General features: G+C 37.9%; 1 protein-coding gene across 8 annotated transcripts in view; it reads right to left on the reverse strand.

Annotated features, from left to right (window-relative positions):
• The window catches only part of KIF21A (kinesin family member 21A), a 148,750-nt gene that overhangs the window by 114,046 nt on the left and 12,799 nt on the right, over window positions 1–21,905 (reverse strand). Inside the window, exon 1 of one of the 8 annotated variants that reach the window (XM_039516048.1) lies at window positions 15,869–15,915. The exons of the other annotated variants lie outside the window; for them this stretch is intronic. Coding sequence (XP_039371982.1) covers window positions 15,869–15,885 — 17 coding nt within the window. The 5' untranslated portion in view covers window positions 15,886–15,915. Of the gene's footprint in view, window positions 1–15,868; window positions 15,916–21,905 lie in introns of those variants that run through there. 8 annotated transcript variants of the gene reach the window in all.

Consider the following 21,905-nt stretch of genomic DNA (forward strand, 5'->3'; position numbering starts at 1 on the left):
TATCTTCATGAATAATTTGTACAATGGTATAGAGAGTATACTTATAAAATCTGTGGCTGATGCCAACATGGGAGGGCTTGCAAGAACTTTGGAGGCCAGGATTAGAACTCAAAATGATCTTGACAAACTGGAGAAATCGTCTGAAATAAGATGAAATTCAATAAGGACAAATGCAAAGTATTACATTTAGGAAGGAATAGTCAATTGCACAAATACAAAATGGGAAATGAGTGCTTAGGAAGGAATACTGCAGAAGAAGATCTGGGGATTATAGTGGATCACAAACTAAGCATGAGTCAATGCAAAAAAAGTGAACATCAGAGGATGTATTAGCAGAAGTGTTGTGAGCAAAACACAATGAATTCTTCCATTCTATTCAGCACTGATAATGCCTCAACCAGAGTACTGTGTTCAGTTCTGGGCACCACACTGTGGGAAAGATGTGGACAAACTGGAGAAAGTCCAGAGGAGAGCAACAAAAAAAATGATTAAAGGTCTAGAAAACATGACCTAGGAGGAAAGATTGAAAAAAACATGTTTAGTCTGGAGAAGAGAAGACTGAGGGAGAACATGTCTTCAAGTACGTAAAAGGTTGTTATAAAGAGAAGGCTGATAAATCATTCTTGTCCTGTCCTCAAATGGATAAAAAGAAGTAATAGGCTTAAATTGCAGCAAGGAAGATTTAGCTTAAACATTAGGTAGTTAACTGTCAAGGTAGTTAAGCACCTAAGGAGGCTGTGGGACCTCCATCATTGGAGGTTTTTAAGAACAAGTTAGACAAACATCTGTCAGGGATGGTCTAGAAATAACAATGAGGAGTCCTTGTGGCACCTTAGAGACTAACAAATTTATTTGGGCATAAGCTTTTGTGGGTTAGAACCCACTTCATCAGATGCATGAAGTAAAAAATACAGGAGCAGATATAAATACATGAAAGGATGGGGGTTGCGTTGTCAAATGTGAGGTCAGTTTAATGAGATAAATCAATTAACAGCAGGATACTAAGGGAGGAAAACTAACTTTTGAAGTGCAAGGCACTGAATTTAACCATATGAAGTGGAAATCCATCAACTTCATGAAAAAAACTCGTGCAGATACAGACAGACATCATCTTCCTTTCTCCTCTATTTTTCACTTCATCCATCTGATGAAGTGGGCTGTAGCCCATGAAAGCTTATGCCCAAATAAAGTTGTTTGTTTCTAAGGTGCCACAAGGACTCCTCGTTGGTTTTGCTGATACAGACTAACATGGTTGCCACTCCGAAACTGGTCTAGAAATAGTTAGTCCTGCCTCAGTGCAGGGGACTGGACTAGGCGGCCTATCAAGGTCCCTTCCATGTTTACATTTCTAGATTTTCTAAAAAGATGACAGCAATCCTCCTGGTACATCTATCATGCCATTATTTTAAAATACTTTTTCACCAATCTCAGCTATTAAATAGTTACTAGTTGGTCTTTCGCATATTGGAGACCTTGTTTTAAAATAACAAGCTTGTTTTATATCAAACAATAAGTCTTTCTTAAAAACTAAAGGAAGAACCTTTTTGGTTGGAGGTCTCCAAGCTGTTGTTTTCAATTTGCAAATAATCAGGAGAAAATAAATGAATTAACTGAAATAAAATTTAATAAAGGAAATATGGCACTGGTGTAATTAGATTTGTCTGGAGGCTGTTCCCTTATTTTCAGTCAACCAACATACATGGGCTTGCTTTTCTTAAATAGATTTATTTTCCTAAAACAATTATCCTTTTCTGTAGCTCTCATCAGGACAGGCTCTTTTATCCACTAACCACGTTTGCTAGAAGTCTTATTCACAGTACTGGGCCAAGGTTTTAGAGCTGGATAAAGCCACTCTTTACTGTTTCTTTCTATCATTTCCTGACATGCCCCTGCCCACCCCCACCCCCCACCTTTTGATCTCAGCTCTACCAGCTAGGCAATGGTAAAGCAGCATTTTTCTCAGATTAATTCTTGTGAAATTCTGTAACGTCTGGCAGAGAGTTAAACACTGATGGCATCCTCACACAGACTGACAGGGTCTTTGTGCACTCTCCAAAAAAACAGAAAATGGGAGGGGAGAACCTCAAGTCTGCTCTCAAGTATCTCTGTCTCCAGTGGCCCCCCAGTGACAGGTACAGAAGATCCTGCAAGCATGGCTACCAGTCACCTAATTTCTCTATTTAAACCATTTTTAAAACTTCTTTGCAGATCTAACCTCTAATTTATGATTTAGGATATTTTCTTTAAAGAAACATACCATTTGCAAAGAATAAAACTGATTATTTGGGGGAGGGAAAGGGACACAACGTTAACGATTTTCATGTTTCCCAATTAAAAAAAAAATTAGTTCCTTGTTTTTAGTTCAAGACAATGTCAGCAGTGAAGGAGAAATAACATGCCTGTCAACATTTGAATGAGTTTGCAACATAGCAGCATAACCAGCAGCACTCCAAATTATGTACAAGTAGCTTTAAAATCTTGTTCCCACAGTAAGTAAAGCCCTGACTGTTGTAATGTCAGTCATATATCTTTTTAAATTTAAAATTCAAAATTCAATATTTATTTAATAAAGAATAGTTTTTCAAACCACTTGGAAGCAGCTCCACTGATAACTTATCAGCCATGAACCAGGATCTCATCCTATATTAAACTATTCACCTCTAACTTTGTTTAAAGGTTTAAACTCCCACCTTAACTGGATAAATTTGCTAATTCCCAAGCTGAAGGATTATTTTTCTCTCCAAAATTTTGAAAGAAGTCACTCAATTATATGCAAGTAAATATTCACAGTGTTTTATAATGTTCCAATGCTGTAATTATTTTTGTACTGATAACTTAAGCATCTTGTTTTTAAAAGTCAAAATATCTAATCTATTTATCCTCCTGTAAGAGTACTGTATTGGGTAGTTCTCAAAAAAGAGAAATTCACAGGCTAAATTATTGCCACTTTGAATTACTACTGATTGCATGAGGTGCTCCTCTGGAAAACAAACTCTGCAAGAAGGTGAACACACAGAGTAGAATCTATGCTGAGACAAGATTCAGCATAAAGTTTTATAAACTGAAGTTAGACTGGCAGCATCAACCCCCAGATGACCCAGCAAGTAGCAACAGGAGGAGTGCAACAGATTTACAGTCTTAATTGTGAAAACTGAGCTGTACATGTGTCAAATCTTATATGCATTTCTAATGTGCTCATCACCATAGTATTTGGACTCCACTACTGCAGGTCATTTTTTGTTTTGTCATATATAATATACACTCACACACACAGAGGAAATATCCAAGCAATAAATTAAATTAAAATGCATCTTTATCACCTCACCTGTTGCCCAGTAAATCTCCCTTTAAAACATTTCAAAATGCTGATTCCTCCTCCCTTTTGTGGAATCTTCTCTCCCCTCCCAATTCTACCTCTGCCGCCCTCCCAAAACAGCTACCCTTACTCAAGGTTCTGGATGGGTAAGATTCAGTCCTGCAACAGTAACTTACTTTTAAAGCATAACATCTGTAAAGTCTGATAGCTCATAGAAACAGTAGCTTTATACTACTGATGATCAGAAAGTTCTAGCTTCCCGGGCAGACTCATCACTCACTTCTCGACCAGCAGCATCCCATGGTATCAGATCTCAAATTCATGACATTTTTAGTTATAAGAAAGCTACTTCAGGTCATTTTGAGATGTTTTCACCACTTTGTGGCCACTTCAGCTGGGCTGCTGGAGCTCACCCAACTTCAAAAGTGATTATAACCCCTTATATGGTTTATCTCACTACAAAAAAAAAACAAAAACACTTCCCTGATTCTCCAGGAAATCCTACTGTAACCTATATATACTAAAATGGTCTAAATGGAAATCTCATCTTCCATGACATTCAGCACAGAGCTCGGTAAGACAGGGTACTGCCAGCCTGGGGGCCAATCAGTGTGCTCCTTCCTGGGAGAAAGGGCCTCTTCCTTAAAAGGCCTATTTCCTTAACAAGGCCACTGCAATTAAAATCCGCGGCGTGCCTGCTGACACAAGATCATGGGGCTTGGACTAAGGGATTGTTTGATGCTTGGGCTCAGGCTGCAGCCAGAGCTCTAGGACCCTTCCACCTCACAGGGTCCTAGAGCCTGGCCTCTGCAGCCTGAGCCTGAATGTCTACACAATTAAATAGCCTCTTAGCCTAAGCCCCATGAGCCCGAGTCTGCTGGCACAGACCTGCCAGGGGTTTTTAATTTCAGTGTAGACATACCCTCAGAGTCCTGGAAAGTGGAGACTGATGGTAACTTAGGCCCCTGGCTTTAGAGGGAGAGGGATTAAAAACATAAAAACAAAAAACAAAAAAACAAAAAAATGGGATTCTTGGCTTAACAACCCTCTGAAACACTCCTAAAATAGTATTTCTGTAAGATATATAGGACAACCAGAAAAAACAATGAGGAGTCCTTGTGGCACCTTAGAGACTAAGAAATTTATTTGGGCATAAGCTTTCGTGGGCTAAAACCCACTTCATCAGATGCATGGAGTGAAAAATACAGTAATCAGAGTAAGTGATGATGCGATGTAGTACAGAAGTTGATACACTCATCTGGAATGACCTTCGTAACTCACTTGTGGTTTTGCAACATGCAAGTAGCACAATGACCCAAACTCATGGCAATATACACTTTTTAACACTTCTCTGTTATATCTATTTTACATAAATATTCATGTACAAATGCACACGTATGTATGCATATGTATTAGAAATAATCATTTGCTAGCAATGAAGAAACATGACAGTTAATGTATGGACAATACTCTCCACTCCCAACACCAGGAGTCTTCAGTCTTCACAGCCCTGCTGACTCCATGGAAGGGTGGGAGGAAGATGAAGAGAAAAGATATGCCAACTTTTCTTTTTCTGTGTCAGGACATTGGTCACAACAAAGTGTGTGAGAGTTATACTTTGACCAACATAGAGATGACCTTCAAGTAAATAAAAATGATGGGAGAGGAGTAAATATGGGCCAAAGGACACTACAAAAGCATGCAAAAAAGGACAGAGCCATTAACTCCCTGACTCTCATGTGGCGATAATTGGCAGCTATGAAAAAACTAAACACAGAAAACCCAGGGTGTTGAAAGAAAGCTAATATATGCAGCTCAGATGACATTCTATTTCCAGGAAAGATCAGTAGGCTGAATAGGGTGGCATGTGCTTTGAGGAAGGCAGCCTAGAAAAACTGAGTAACTAGATCAGATGTAACAGCAATATATTCTCCCATTAGAGGCTCTAGAAATGGAGTCCTTCATATTCAGGGAAGCCAATTGAAGCTCCTGGGAGTTCAGCACTTTTGAAAATTCAGCCTTACGAATCCAATTACAGGTATCGACTTTCTAAAATCTTGGTCTAAAACTTTTATTTAGATCTATACTGAAAAATGCTTATCATCTTTGTCTCACATCAGTGGAAGAGTGTGAACCTTTCCTACCTTTAAGAGAGAAAGATAGAAGCATGAAGATACTACATCATTTTAATTTTGACAGGCTACCTCTGACTATATGGGAAAGCCTAGGCAGACTGTCCAACGTGCATGGCCTTTGGCAATAAGCTCTGCACAGACTGGGATCCTATGACTGGACATTACTCCACAAAGGGTGAAATAGATGCAGCATCCGGACATCTGGGTCTCACACCAGATCCCTTCCCATGGTAGTCTGGGAATCCTATCATCACTCATACTCCATCCTTTCCCATCTTTCCAAGGATCTTCAGAAGAAGAGTCAAGGTGGAGAAGGGTGGATGGAAATAAAATATGTAGTCCAGAATTGTCCCAGGGAATGCTGAGCCATCTGTAGGTTTGGATTTCTGCTCCAACATATGAGAACTGTATGACTGCAACAGGAAATAAAGAGATCAAGGGTCTGGAACCCACTACTTATGACTGTGCTCGAGCATACATGTGTGTGCTGGACCTAATATCCAAGCGGCAAATCATACTAGAGACTGTCTGCTATGCAGTTCTAGCCGCTTGTAAGTGACTGCAGGATGGGATTAAGCTAATACACTATACCAGCATTCCATACTCTATGCTTGTGATTTCCCTTCAGATCTTGTTTCTTTTGTTCTAAAAGTGAAACGGGATCATTAGCTTAACAAAAATTGGGTAAAACTTCTTTGGAAGATAGATGCTATCATTTTAATTTGCAATGCATAAGATTTTGTTTGTTCAAGGAAGTAGGGATACTTCTGGGTTTTTATAACATTGTATCCCATTTAACGGATGTGCTTTAGGGTGAACAAGATACATCAATCAATTTTAATAAAATAAGGATTTTAAGACTTGTGAATGCAAGGGGCTGGATTCGATGACCCTTTGGGGTCCCTTCCAGTTCTATGAGATAGGTATATCTCAATTTATATACTAACCAATAAGAGAGGGACAATCCAAAATTAGTAAGGTGAGGATATACAGATAAGGAAAAGGGGGAAACCCCTACTGAATATGTATCAAACATAGTGGCGTCAGCGTTACATATTATAAAAGTTGCATCCCAGCCTGGGGCAGTAGGAGAAGGAGATGTGGTCCTTAGGAAATGCCAGAATGATGGTTACTGGTGATGAGGGAGGTAAGGGTGATGAGGAAGATGATGGCTAACATTTTAGTTTGTTCTGCAAGAGTTGCTGTGAGTAAATGGATGTGTAGATGTACATTCTGTAGTATCTACCTACCTTATTGAGTTGGGATGTTTGTGACTGTGCTAAATGTATTAATAAACTATTTGTAAATATAAAAGAGTTCCTATAGTGTGAGTGTTTCAATCGTGCACATCGAGTCTCCAACGAGATCATAATTTAAACAACACTGGGCCTGATTGTGAGACAAGAATGGGTCAACCCTAAAAGTAATAACTAGGAATTCTTAAGTAATCAGTATAATTAATACAGAATCTATAGATCAGGCTACAGCCCAACATAAATGTACTGTCTAACAAAATTTAATTTACCTCTCTTATATGCAATTTTCAGGGGTAAGAATTTAGCTGAAGTAGAACTATGCTACCAAAAGTAATATGATAGTTCAGACAATATTAACTGAGGACAAAAGTAGTTTACAGAGATGGCAGTGGCTATAATGCAACATTTACTTATGTATTTTTAAATAAGTATACTTAGGTATTTTTTAGGTTTCTTTGCTGAGTGCATCAATGCAGTAGTAAAATCCTTTACCCACATGTAAATGAATCTCAATGGGAAGAATGCATATAATGAAGTGAGACATGTTATACAGGATATATCCATGTGTTGTAATTATTAAAAAGAGTGTTCTAGAGAGAGGATGTTCTGCTTATGCTCAGACTTAAAAAAACCAACACGTTTTACCTCTACGTTAATATGAAATTAAAATGTTCCATTAATCAAAATTCTAACACATTTTTAAACCTCCAAAATTAGATTATTTTGAAAAAGTTATATATAAATCATGTACATACATTCAGGAAATTCCTTGCATTCAAAGATTATCATCAAAACCTGCAGTGAAACTGAGTAGGGGAATGAGTGCTTTTTACAGTCCCAAAGCAGCTTAAAGAACAAAAACAGCTAGTTCATTAATACCCAAATAAAATATTAATAAAGACACATAAAACATATAGCAGTATATGAAGGATTATTCTATATGATCCACCAATTGTGAATCAATGAGGTATACAATTTTAATAATTCTATGTTGTTAATTATTTCTTCCTCTTATCATTTGATTGCAAATCTTTTTAAATGCTATTTTTCTTTAAAATTGAATAGTGTTTAGAAAGCTGGCTTTTCCTCCCACCACTTTTACAGCAGGTAACAAAGTTTGGAATGTTTACACACAACCAGGCTAAGAACAAGACAAATGAATCTTGCCCCCTCCTTCTCAACTCCCCTTCTGCCCATCCCTCTTCCTCCCATTCACTACCTTAGTAAAAAATTACCTTCGAACAATACACAAACTTTACCCCGGCTACAAATCTAACTAAACAATAAAAATCACAGCTATTCTACTCAATTCCATTTGCTCTGTTATATGTAGTCTGGTGCATGCCAGTTAGTTTCTCTCTCATTTAAAACCACAAGTCCAATTACTCCAAGTAGTTTTATGCAGTGAGACCTTAAACCACAACTTCATTTAACCCAAAACAAGGATTTGGAAGATTTCAGTTACCAACATGCTTTTTCTGTCTTATGCTGCAAAACATTTCCAAAGCCTTTTTAATTAAAAAAAAACTTCAAAGAATAAAGAAAATCAGAGCAGTTTTAAAAAAATGTACAAGTTGCTGGTAATTATTAGTGAGTGGACAGCTCAGTTAACATTACTGAGATAAAAAATGGACTCTTACGAGTGGGCTAACAAGCTAGGAAAAAAATGTGTTTTAATAATCTCCTGTGCATAATTCCTTCATTCTACTAGCCTTCCTTTAGCGTAACACGTATGGAACAAAACCACTAGATGATTTTCTCAGCCTCTGCTACTGTTTTTATAAAAGTGTAGTATCCATTACATCCAATCCACTACGTTCCAAAGCAAACTGCAGAAATTCCCTTCATATTTATTGTTGACTGTTCCTAATGAACAGAAGTTGCTCTGTTTTGAAACAGATGGTAGACTGTGCATGCAATGACTGAAAGCTCAGCTAGCAAACCCTAACTGTGCAGTAAGAAAAAATGAAAACTTAGTTTATTGCCTTGTTAAAACTCACAAAATAGTAAGAGAAAATTACACACCCCATACTGTACTTGTGGCTCAATTACATTTTGTACATTCCTGAATGTCAGGCCTCAGTTTTAATTCACCAGGCAAAGTATATACTTCTTCCCTAACTACACTTTATAACACAACCTGCAAAAGATTTGTGGTGGAGGTTGCACACACAGCTACAAAGGGATAGATCTGAAGTCTTCCATTACTCTGCTGTAACTTTTACCAGCCGAAGCCAGCAACTGTGCCACTTTGGGCTGTGACAGGTAAATCTCAGAAGGTTACTAGGATTGACTTTGGACAGTAGGCTGAGAGGTGACCTCTCAAAATAATTCTCAGGTTGTTGCAGGAAGTGATGTTGGCAATTCAGTAGGAGGCATTCTTCCCTCTGAATCAGTACAGAAGCAATGCCTCAGCATGATGTTGGTTCACTTTGTTGTTGCAGGCAAATGTAAAGCAAATATTCCAACCATTACTTTTTGCAAGAGTAGGGATATTTGCAAAACTGGAATTTGGCACTGAAGTTAACAATATTCTACCTGCCAAAATTTGCAGTGCAGCTTCAACCAGGTGCAATATTATTGTCCCCTTTCTGTCCTGAACTGATGTGCTATTAGCAGCTTCTGCAGTGCCACTCAAAGGCGCTGATTTTCAGTAGGGGTAAAGAGGGAAAAGAAGAGGGAAACAGTATTTGGGATGAAGGCTTTCTGTCAGTGAAAGATTAATTAGCACTTGTACTGAGATGCCATAAGAAATCCCATCCAGTCCGCCTCACTGAAGGTTGAAAGCACTCGGGCTTCACAGAAAAGAAAAGATGAGGGAGAGAAAGAAATGGCCTTTGATGAGACAGTGGAGCAAAAATGTTCAGTTATGATCAGTTCAGAAGACTAGGAGCCTGGGTCACTCCCCCATGCAAAAAAACCCTAGCAGAGGCTGGAGCTGCAAAAGGAAAACAAATTTTCCATCACTTTACATTCCAGGCTTGTAGCGTAGAGAACTCCCCTTTAGCAGGATGGCTATACCAGAAGCTGACCTGACACTAGTTACCACCCTAATCTTGCCCCCCGTATCTTATTCTGCTGAGGAGGGATAAAAGGCTTGTAGTGAAACTCTTAAGCTAATATCTACTTGGGAACATATGGAGTTAGGAGGAGGTAGCATGCTAGCTACAGCTACTACTATTCCCTTCCCATCACTCTTGGAGCACCAGCCTGAGTGGCAGCTTTCGTGGGCCTACCGAGGAAAGGTGGAAGCTTGGGCTGATAAAACATTTTTTATGGAAAATTTTTGTCAACAGAAAAATTGAATGTTTGGTTAAATTACCAATTTTTAAGCATTTGCTTTCTACAGAAAATGTCAACGTTTTGGCTCAAAACACTTCTTTGGCTGAATTTTTTTTTATATTTGATTTTTTTAAAAAAAAAGATTATATTTTCGTCTAAAATTTCTCACAAAAATTAATGTTTTTCCATTTTTGGCTAAATTTTCCATTGGGAAGAGACTAAGTATTTTCTGACCAACTCTACCGTGAGACTTGTTCCTCCTTTCTAGCCCTCTCTCTGCCAAGGTCATTGGCCTTAGGTTCCCTCTGCCAGCACAAACTGATAAGAGCACCTGGCCCTAATTATGCCAAGAACAGGAAAATGAATGAAGTTGACTAAAACAAGTAGACTATTTAAAAATTGATCTACTGGCATTTAAGCACATGGTTAAGGTCAGAATATGACACTGATAATACATATGCAAGCACCATACAAATGTCTAATTAATTTACTGACAAAAATCCTAAGGTGCCACTAGCATCAGCACTTATGAGTCTTAACAGAGAGAGAAAACAGATTCTCCTCTGCCTCATAAATGAAACTACAGGCCAATTTCCAATTCTTGACTACTGATAATGTGTGAAGTAGAAAGAACAGCTTGATTTTCTGATGGTTGAATATCCACTGCTGGCAATTAGAAAAGTCTTGCTTTGACATACAGTTTAGAATGAGCAAATCTGATTTGGAGGTCACTGTGGGAACCTAGATACCATCGTTCTCTAATTATAACTACAACTCAGATATTGTAAAGTGGGCTTGAACAATCTGCAGCTAGGTAACATCGCTAACAAATATATTGTTGGTAACATATAACTTGACAAGATTTTAAACTTTAGTACAAATCACTATGAAGTCTATTCAACAGCAGGCAATCATAAGTATATTGTGGTGTAGCCTGACAAATTAATGAATCCAGTACACGGTTAACCCATGAAACATGTACTGCAAATAAATCCTAAAAATAACTGCCTCTCTTTCAACTATTTTATGTCTGTTTTATAAAACTGAAACCTATGCTACTACAGACGGAATACATTCCGTTTCAGCCACAACTCTAGTAATCTACAGACTGCATGGCTTTTATTTTGTTTCAGTTTTCTAGATTAAATCAGAATTACAATTAATCAGAAAGCCAGATAAAACTGGAATACTATTAACAAGGTTTGTTTAAAACTTGTGTATACTTAGGCTTGGCAGAATTATTTTTGTTATAATTTCAAAGTACAATATCTATGTTTATTTTAAGCAATTTTTTATATTTTACCTACTTCAATTTGCAGAGTAGCAGGACATTATGTGGGGAGTCAGGCCATTGTTATTTAAAGACAGAAGATGTTGAGATTTAAAAGGTTAAAACTTTATAACCATTAAAACACAAATTGTCAACATCACATATTAAAATATACATGGCAAAAATATCCTTAAATCAAACATTAATAAGTTCTCAAGCAACATTTTTCTTACTTACTTTCTTATTTGGAAATTTTTGTTGGTTTGTGCGTGTATGGTGAACTCGACCTTGACCAACATTTACCAATAACAATCTAATCCTTCCAAGCCTATATATAGCACATCTCTTTGCATAACTTTATTACTTAATTCAATTAAACTTTCTCAATCTGTTTATGTTAATATCTTATATTTCAGACATGCAAAGCTATTTTTCTGCATACATTTCTAGAACAATTCTTCCCTTATGTGCACAGCTGCTGGCCTGTTCAGTGCTCTGCCAGTCTCTCTCAGCTCCAGCTCACACAAAAGCATCAACACCTGATCCTGGGGTCTCTTCTATTTGCTGAATGCTTGACTGCATCTCCTTGGGGAAAGACAGAAAAGTCTGTCCAGACAAGTTCCTTCAGGGTCGAAACCCATTTCTTTGTTAGGACACAACTGAATCAGCTTTCTGGCACATAATAGTTCAAAATCATACATTTCCCAGCTGCCGTGAGAGGCCATTCATGCAAATTACTTGTGGCTTGGCTGCACAATAGAGCTCATCAAAGGCTCATGTATTTGGGGGAGGCAAGCACAGACACTATTAAAACACTTAGTTTTACTTTTAAAACAAAAATCCACCTTCTTACAAGAGCTATGATCATTATATATTTATATTACAGCACCTCAGGACCACTGTAAAAATAACTGAGATAATGATGATCCCTGCCTCAAAGAGCTTTCTATTTAAAGCCTCAATTTTTTCAAAGACTTACATAAACGTACATAACTTTTTACAGTGTTGGAACCTGGATACTATCATTCCACTGACTTAAATGGGACTACTGACACAGTGTGTAAAATTAAACAGCCATGTAACTCTTTGTAGGATCATTGCTTACGATGACAAGAAACATGGGTGTGGATAGAGGAAACAAATTAATATCTTTTATTATTTGTATTACAGCAGTGCCTAGAGGCCACAGCTCCATTGAGCTAGGCACTGTACAAACCTATGAGACAGATCTTTTTATAACTGGCTGAGATACATCTATCCATATCCCCTAACAATTAAAGAGCTACATTTGCTCCAGAGACACTAAAAAGCTAGGAAATCTTAAATTAAAGTAACAGTTAGGCCCAACACAACCCTAAACTCCAAGTAATCATCACATTCCGTACGCAAATACCTAACACACTCAATCTCAATTCAGTAACAATACTGCATCTTCAGAAGCTAAGGATCCAACCAGCGGAACAAATTCAGTGATGAATCGTGGTCACGTGCCACCTGAGGCACATTACACATATGCTAGGACAGGGGTGGGCAAACTTTTTGGCCAGAGGGCCACATCTGGGTGGGGAAATTGTATGCAGGGACATGAATGTAGGGCTGGGGTTGGGGTGTGGGAGGGAGTGTGGGGTGTGGGAGGGGTGCTAAGAGGAAGTGCTCACTTCAAAGAATTGACAATCCCACTGCAATAACAAAGGCCTGGACGTTTAGCTGTCCGGTTTTCAACTATCATGATATTGTCCTTTAACAGCTATGTAACAAAATGTGTTTTTCTGAAATATTTCCTATAGCAGTTTAGCAGATATTTAAAATCCTTATTTTATTAAAATTGATTGATGTATCTTGTTCACCCTAAAGCATATCCGTTAAATGGAATACAATGTTATAAAAACCCAGAAGTATCCCTACTTCCTTGAACAAACAAAATCTTATGCATTGCACATTAAAATGATAGCATCTATCTTCCAAAGAAGTTTTACCCAATTTTTGTTAAGCTAATGATCCCGTTTCACTTTCAGAACAAAAGAAACAAGATCTGAAGGGTCATTATCAAGTAAAATTTTGCCTAAAATTTATATTTGTAAAAGTATAAACTTTTACAAAATCTAAAATTAATAGAAATATTTCCATGTTTGTTTGCTCTCTTTTAAATTACCATTCTGCAATATTTGCAATTCACACATTGCAACGTTGTTCTAGCATATGAAAATCAAAGACAAGCATTTTCATTGCTGAAGCTGAAAAAATAATGTTAAAAGTAAGCAAACAGCAAAAAAAAATAGAGTAGTAATTACAGATCTTACAGTTTTAACAATCTGAAGTATTGTTTGCAACATACGGTCAGGAAATAATTTTTCCCCCCTAACATGATTTCTCAACCAGATGGTGTCACTTTAAGGGTCTCCTAGAGACAGTTTGTTTTCCTCATGGTTTCACCTATAGACTTTGCCAGTGCCTTATCACTTGGACTTTTGTTTTGTGGAAATACAAAGCTCTGTCATCAAGTCAAGTGCTTTTGCAATGTTGCTCTAATGTAAACTAGATCACATGACTAATCAGCAGCATTCATCGGAAAAAATAAAAATCACATATTCCACTGTTATTCTTCTCAAGATTAACCATTTATGGATCAATGAATCAAGAACTAATGGCCAGAATCTGAAGCCAGACAAATTCTAATTAGAAGTAAGGCACACATTTTTAACAGTGAGGGTGACTAACCATTGGAACTAACTACCAAGGAAAATTGTAGATTCTCCATCACTTTACATCTTCAAACTAAGGCTAGATACCTTTCTGGAAGACATGCTCTAGTCAAACAACTTATTGTGCTCAATACAGGGGTAACCAGGTGAAATTCAATGGACTGTTTATACAGAAGGTCAGACTAGATGATCTAATGGTCCCCTCTAGCCTTAAAATCTATGAATAAAAACATTCAGCGTACTTACACTTCTCTAAACCACCCATCATAGTGTCCAGATGCCAAATATAAAAAAATAATGGTCAAGAAATTCTCTTTTAATATAGGACCTAGACTCGCCACTTCCACCTAGTTATGGCAGCTAGCACGAATGGTGTCACATGTTAAGAAACAGAACTTGGAAGACAAGGTGTAACAGGGCTTCACGGTGACACATGCCGCAACATCTACCGGCCAGTACTATCAGTTGGTGATCAGGAGTTCTGTATGCACAATGACATTCAATGAAGCAGCATACACATGTTGAGGGAACAGATGCCTGAAGCCACAAGACTCTCCTCCAGTCCTTTTCCAACAGATTTACAGAAAATTAGAGATTCGGGTCATCTGTCTATTCAATTTCATCATACATTGGCAACTATTACTTCAGTAATAGCAGACTGCGAAGAGATAAAAAAGGGACTCACAAAACTGGGTGACAGGGCAACAAAATGGCAGATGAAATTTAATGTTGATAAATCCAAAGTAATCCACACTGAAAAACGTAATCTCAACTATACATATAAAATGATGGGGTCTAAATTAGCTATTACCACACAAGAAAGAGATCTTGGAGTCATTGTGGATAGTTCTCTGAAAACATCCACTCAATGTGCAGCGGCAGTCCAAAAAGTGAACAGAATGTTGGGAATCATTAAGAAAGGGATAGATAATAAGACAGAAAAGATCATATTGCCTCTATATAACTCCATGGTATGTCAACATCTTCAATACTGCATACAGATGTGGTCGCCCCATCTCAAAAAAAAATGGAATGGGAAAAGGTTCAGAAAAGGACAACAAAAATTGTGATGGGTATGGAACAACTACCATAGGAGAAGAGATTAATAAGACTGGAATTTTTCAGCTTGGAAAAGAGACAACTAAGAGCAGATAGGATAGAGGTCTGTAAAATCATGACTGGTGTGGAGAAAGTAAATAAGGAATTGTTATTTACTCCTTCTCATAACATAAGAACTAGGAGTCACCAAATGTAATTAATAGGCAGCAGGTTTATAACAAACACAGGAAGCATTTTTTCACACAATGCAGTCAACCTGTGAAACTCCTTGCCAGACTATAACAGAGTTCCAAAAAAAAAACAAAAAACCTAAATTAGTTCATGGAGGATATGTCCATCAATGGCTCTTAGCCAGGATGGGCAGGGCTGGTGTCCTTAGCCCTCTGTTTGCCAGAAGCTGGGAATGGGCGACAGGGGATTGATCATTTGATGATTACCTGTTCTGTTCATTCCCTCTGGGGCACCTGGCATTGGCCACTGTCGGAAGACAGAATACTGGGCTAGATGGACCCTAGTCTGACCTAGTATGGCTGTTCTTATGTTCTAGTATGCGACTGCTTAGTCCATCCCTTAGTCAATGCATGATTAATCCTAATGGTTTCTCTTCTAGTGTTTATCCAGTCTAGTTTTAAAAATCTCCATCAATGGGGATTCCCCCACTGAAACATAAGGAGCCCTAAACCTCTAAATTCTACCCTAAACAATACTACATACCAGATAAATTAACGCAGAAGGACTGTGCAGTGCACTGAGGTTAATCCATTAATCTCTGGACTGCTGGGTTCTAATTTGACTTGGATCGTATAAAAAATGATTTTGGTGGATTTCTTGCCATCGGAATAACACACCTTACAGTCTGAAGCATTTGGCACCCAGTGGTTGGAGGTAGTCCAATGCTGAAATATCAAACATGTTGTGGCCAAGTCTTCATTAATTAGCAAAGCTGGATAGGATGCCTGTACTAAAATTTTCAAGCTACAGGGGAAAAGCAATAAAAGTGACTTAAGAAAAAACAATTTAAAAATAGATACACAAAAACATTCCTTCAAATTAAAATATATTAGTATCTGTATGTTGTTAAATGTAATTCACTAATTCTGTTTGAATGCAAACTTTTATATTTAAATTCAATTAATAATATATACATTAAAAAGCACCTACCCTATAGATCAGTGGTTTTCAACCTGTAGTCCGCATACCCCTGGGGATCTGCAAACTGTCTAAGATTTCCAAAGGGGTTCACACCTCCATTAAAAATGCTTTAGGAGTTTGCAAGTTTGTTGTACTACTGTATGAGTGAAACAGGAGAGTTGAGAGACAATATATTTGACATTTAAGTCATAAAAGAAAAAAAGAAAAGTAGTCGGATTCATTCTGAAGACGTGATGGTTGGGGAGGCAGAACAGTCTATAAATGAGTAAGGGACTTTACAAAAGAGGATTGGGACCAAGTATTCTCATTAGTCAGCTTTGGACAGAAGAATACATTAACTTAAAAAGCAAAAGGAAAAATGTAGGCAAAAGGTGATTAGCAAATACTCTGGCAATGGGGTGGGAGGGAGGGGGGAGTTTTCCGAATGTCTCTTTGGCGGCAATATCACATCTATCATGAAACACCCCTCGAGTCAACATAGCGAGGCAGAGCAAGTATAGTTTTTTGTAAGGTTTAAAACAAAACAAACCCAACACCAATATTTCATGCACTGTATGTGTAGGATAGGTCAGTTCTTATTCAGTGGTAATATTCTGATACTTATGATGCCACTGTGATATAGCACCCCATAATGCTTTATAGAAATATGCTTATGAATGTAAATATGACATAACTGGAATATGTTTTATGCTACATATGCCATGTTAACATATCTTTGCAATGGTAATATTCTACTGAATGTATTAATCCTATTTGTATGCATGTATCATTTTTATCTGAAGTTATGAGTGTTGGCTCTATGCTTGTATTTAATGTGTTTGCTGTAAGAAGCACATAAGACAGATTTGGTCAACATAGCGTGAAGGGGTTATTCAAAACTAACAATGAACAGTGAAAGAGACCAATCCCCATCTGAGCTTTCCTAGGAACGTTCAGGCTAACATGTGGGCAATGGCATCGGCCTGTAGAGAACTGAGTCATGCATGGACATGTGACTTGCCCATGTGACTCCAAAACTCCATCTTGTAGCTGTGATTCTACACAGGGGGAGAGAGGGGTTTCCACCCACAAGAGAGAGACTATATAAGCCCCTGGAAACCCCTCCATTTTGTCTTCAGCTGGCTCAAGAGATAGCCTCTCCACCCCAAAGAGACACCTGAAAGAAACTGGAACAAAGGACAGTAACTACAGGGGTGTGAGTGATTGCTGGACCCATACTAGGAGGAAGTCTAGTCTGTAAAAGAAGGTTATTGGAAGATCTCTGAGGGTGAGATTTACCTGTATTTAGTTTCTTTCTGTATTAGGCTTAGACTTCTGTGTGTTACTTTATTTGCTTGGTAAATTACTTTATTCTGTTTTATGACTTGGAACCACTTAAATCCTACTTTTTATATTTAATAAAATCACTTTTTACTTATTAATTAACCCAGAGCAAGTATTAATTCCTGGGGAGCAAACTGCAGTGCATCTCTCTCTATCAGTGTTATAGAGGGCAAACAATTTATGAGTTTACCCTGTATAAGCTTTATACAGAGTAAAACCAATTTATTTGGGGTTTGTATCCCATTGGGAACTAGGTATCTGGGTGTTGGAGACAGGAGCACTTCTTAAGCAGTTTTCAGTTAAGCCTGCAGCTTTTGGTGGACGTGGTTCAGACCTGGGTCTGTGTTTGTAGCAGGCTAGTGTGTCTGGCACAACCAGGCAAGGTACTGAAGTCCCAATCTGCCAGGGAAAACAGGCTCAGAGGTAGTCCCAGCACATTAAGTGGCAGTCCAAAGGGGGTTTCTGTGACGCAACCTGTCACAGCCACCAAGCAGGAAGTCTGGACACCAGAATTCTAGACAGTGTTGTGTTTTTCAATGACCTAACAACCATATTTAACTCTGCCACATTCTAAAGACAAGAATGCATGAGTTCCGGAGCTATCTTGCCAACCTCCATCTCCGGATATAGGCCCTATTCTATCCAATCTTCTCTGTCTGCTTAGCCATCAAAGGTCACTTTGCCTTTCCCTTTGATGTACATTGCACAGATGGAGGGCTGCCCATTTCAATAGGATGTAAATTTCATTTTGATAACAGAGTGTCCTGTTTCCCCCTTGTTTGTTTCAGAAACATCATGACAGACTAAAGGTTGGCTATAATTACAATGTTTCTGTTAGATATTGAAGGTGTCAGGGCTTTTAGGTAATTCCAGATGGCTTGCAGCTCTAGGAAGTTGATGCTGTGCCTTTTCTTTATAAGGCCTTATATCATGGATGTGTGGGCACTTGCCATGCCCCCAGGACAGCAGCATGTGTTATAATTGTCCTGTCTGGTCTATAAGCATCCTATCTAGCTTTAACTTCCAACCACTGGATCTTGTTATGCCTTTATCTGCTAGATTACTCTGTCACCTCATAACCTTCTCTTTGATAGACCACATAGAATGAGCTCTGTAAGTCTCTCACTGAAAGGCAGGTTTTCCAGACCTTGACTCATTTAAATTCAAAGATCTCATAGCTCTGCATCAGGGAGGTTTATCCATCCTTCCTAGCACGGTGAAGATGGAACAAAACTCCTAAGCTATAAGCAGACTGAAGACTTGTTGGCAGATTTGTGCATCTTACTATTCTGAATAATGTTTAAACTCTGACTTTGAAATGTGAACTGCTACATAAGTGCCAATTCTCCATTTTCATCAAACCTAGACAGCATTTCACAGTCTAGCCAACATAAGAGCATGGATGAGAAGGAGTTGACTGAGGCTCAATTCTGACAAGGGATAAGTGATGCTGGCTGGTTGCTCAAAGCATCTAGATTCATGTATTTTAAGGCCAGGAGGGACCATTATGATCACATGGTGTGACTTCCTGCACAAAACAGGCCATAAGACTTCCCTCAGTAATTTCTGCATCAAGCCCACAACTTTTGCCATCCAATACATTGGTCAATATTGACCAATCAAATCCAAGCTACCAGCTACTTCTTTGACCATTCAGCAACCACAACAGCTCAGATCAATAATGTTATCACTTTCAGTCTCTAAGATTGAAAATATACAGCAAAGACTGAAGCCCGGGACTCAGGAGTTTCCTTCCCCTGTTGGTCTGAATGAAGCTTAACTTGTCAACATTTAAAGAACAGTGAAAAGCCCATCTGTTCACTAATGATAAATTGTATTTATGGTTACAATTTGAAACTCAGAGCTAATACAGGGAGCTGAACAGATGACTAGTTAATGTAGGTCACTTCCAACCCAACATGAATCTAAAACCTTTTGGACCAATTTAAAAAAAAGCATATTTAAATACCAGCATAATTGAACACCAACAATTTACCTGTCAATGCTAGTTTAGTCCTAACTCAGCTGTAATTTTTAGAGCTCACTGAACACCAATCCACTTCTGCTGAATTCACAGTACAGCTAACGAAGGTCAAAATGGCAATTCAATTGTTCATGAGTAATGGGTTGACTGATTAAATCAGACAGAAATGTACCTATACAGCATGGATTAGACAGGTTACTTGCTCTGTGACCCACTTTTTTCCACAGAATGTTTAATGCAAATCTTCCCTCCTTTTCTCATGTCTAAAACATACATATATGTAACAGATATCTTCCTTCCTACCCCCTCCAGAAGATACAAAAATGTTTTGTTTATTTTCTTGAAGAGATTTTCTAAACTTCCAAATGCTTCAGGTATTTTGTTCATTAAAAAAACCTCTTCAGAATGTATAAATTCAACAAACCAAGAACTTTGTTTCATTATTTACTGTCACAATGATTAAAATTTACTTGAAAAAGAATGTTTCAGTGATGCTTAGATGTTGTCAATAAAGGCCCAAATCTTGCAATGTGAGGTGCATGGACAAAGCCTCCTCAGAAGCAAACTGACACAGTGGAGTATCCACATATACCACATTGCAGGATCAGGGCCTAGAACTAATGCTTTCAAATATAATTAAAATAAAACACAACAAGACAAGAGTTTGAAATTCCATGAAAACTGAAGCAATGCACAGTTGAGAACTGCGGCTCATCATGAAAATATCAGACTGTTTTTTTTTCCTGTGCACCACAGAGAGGCATATTTGGGCACAGCAGCCAAGCTATTGCTCAAACACACATACAAACCAGAAAGCCTTATTTATGTCTACTACCATAAGTAATCTTTAAACGGATAGAAATTACCACAGGGCTCACATTTTCTTAGGAGCCAACAACTAATTATCAGAGGTTTTTAGCATAATTGTTTTTTTTCTTTTGATAGTGTATTATTTATACTGTGCCATAGGTGTTTCTGGCACTCTGCAGCCAAGTCTTTTCCCATAGGAGTTTACAACGTAATTCAGTGACAACAAAGCAAGAAATTACAATGAACCAGGATACGTGGAAAATGGGTTAGGAAAAGAATAGGCAGAGGACAAGGGTTGCAACAGGAGCCCTTAGGGACGTGTAACTACCCTCACCCTTCCCTCACTTTCTTACCTCTTCTTTTAAAAAAATATTATGTTTCTAGCCCTTATGGTTGTAGGAATAACCAAAAATAAGTGAACTGAGCATAAACTGATCCAGTGATGCCTGCCTGAATCTGCAGACAGCCTGTTACAAAGTTCTAAAATAGATGTTCTCAGCTTCAGAGGTGGTCACAACCGCTGGGGGTGTCGCAAAGAGGTCTCAAGAGAAGCAATCACACTGCTCTTTCTTATTGGTAAATGGAAAGGGGTCCCACCATGGGGAAGGTTGAGAACTACTGGGTTACAATGAAGGTAATAAGATTTATTAACAATGTTTATACTTCCTTTTTTAAAGAAATGAAACTAATAAAGTATGTTACTATGCTTTTCCACTTCACCTTCCCTCACCCTCAAGAACAGAAACATAAGAATTGCCATACCAGAACAGACCAATGGTTCAGAAAGTCAGACAACCCACTGGACAAAATCCAATGCTTCACAAAAAGGGGCTTGTCCCACTTCCTCCACCTCTTAAAGTATACACCAAAAGGTTATGAAATAGGGGAAATTTATTCCTGAGCCTGCTTGTGCTTAGCATATGACCTGAAACCCAAGGACTGGTGGGTTTATTAATTTTATCCCACCAATAACAGTCGCTATTCTTTTTTTAATAAAAATGGATCCATTTTTTAAAACTAATTATACTCATGTATATAACTCTTTACAGACATTGATTAATAATAAATTAAATACCTAAATACAATCCTATGGCAGACCGTTCCAAAGGTTAACTTTAAACAGCATACAAGCTCTTTTTAATAATTTTTTAATTTTCACTAGAACACCTGACTGTATTGGGTTTGAATGATGGTTTTCCAGATGATAGCCCCATAAGAATAATATATATTCCCATTACTACAGCTGGACTAGAAGATTGTCTGTATCAATATTATATATGGTATTGTATCAGAACTTGGATAATGCTTCAAATGTAACACACTATTCTGTTAATATTTTGAAACTGCATACAGTTCTTTCTGTTGAAACATGTTGGGCTACTATAGTAAGAATTCTAGGGTATTGTGGAATATTTTATTTAAAAACACTGTCCTAGCAGCAGCAAAACCCATTTACTTTAATATGTGAATAAAACACATTTTTCAAAAATTACCACGGTCAGACTGAAAGGACCATTTTGTTAAACAATGGGGATGGGGAGGGAGACAAGTATTTTCCAAAATTATATTTCCTGTGGTATAGTAGGAGAAATTCAAACCCACTTTTTATTGATTGA

This window comes from Mauremys reevesii, linkage group 1 (genome assembly GCF_016161935.1).
Source record: "Mauremys reevesii isolate NIE-2019 linkage group 1, ASM1616193v1, whole genome shotgun sequence".
Classification (NCBI taxonomy): Eukaryota; Metazoa; Chordata; order Testudines; family Geoemydidae; genus Mauremys; species Mauremys reevesii.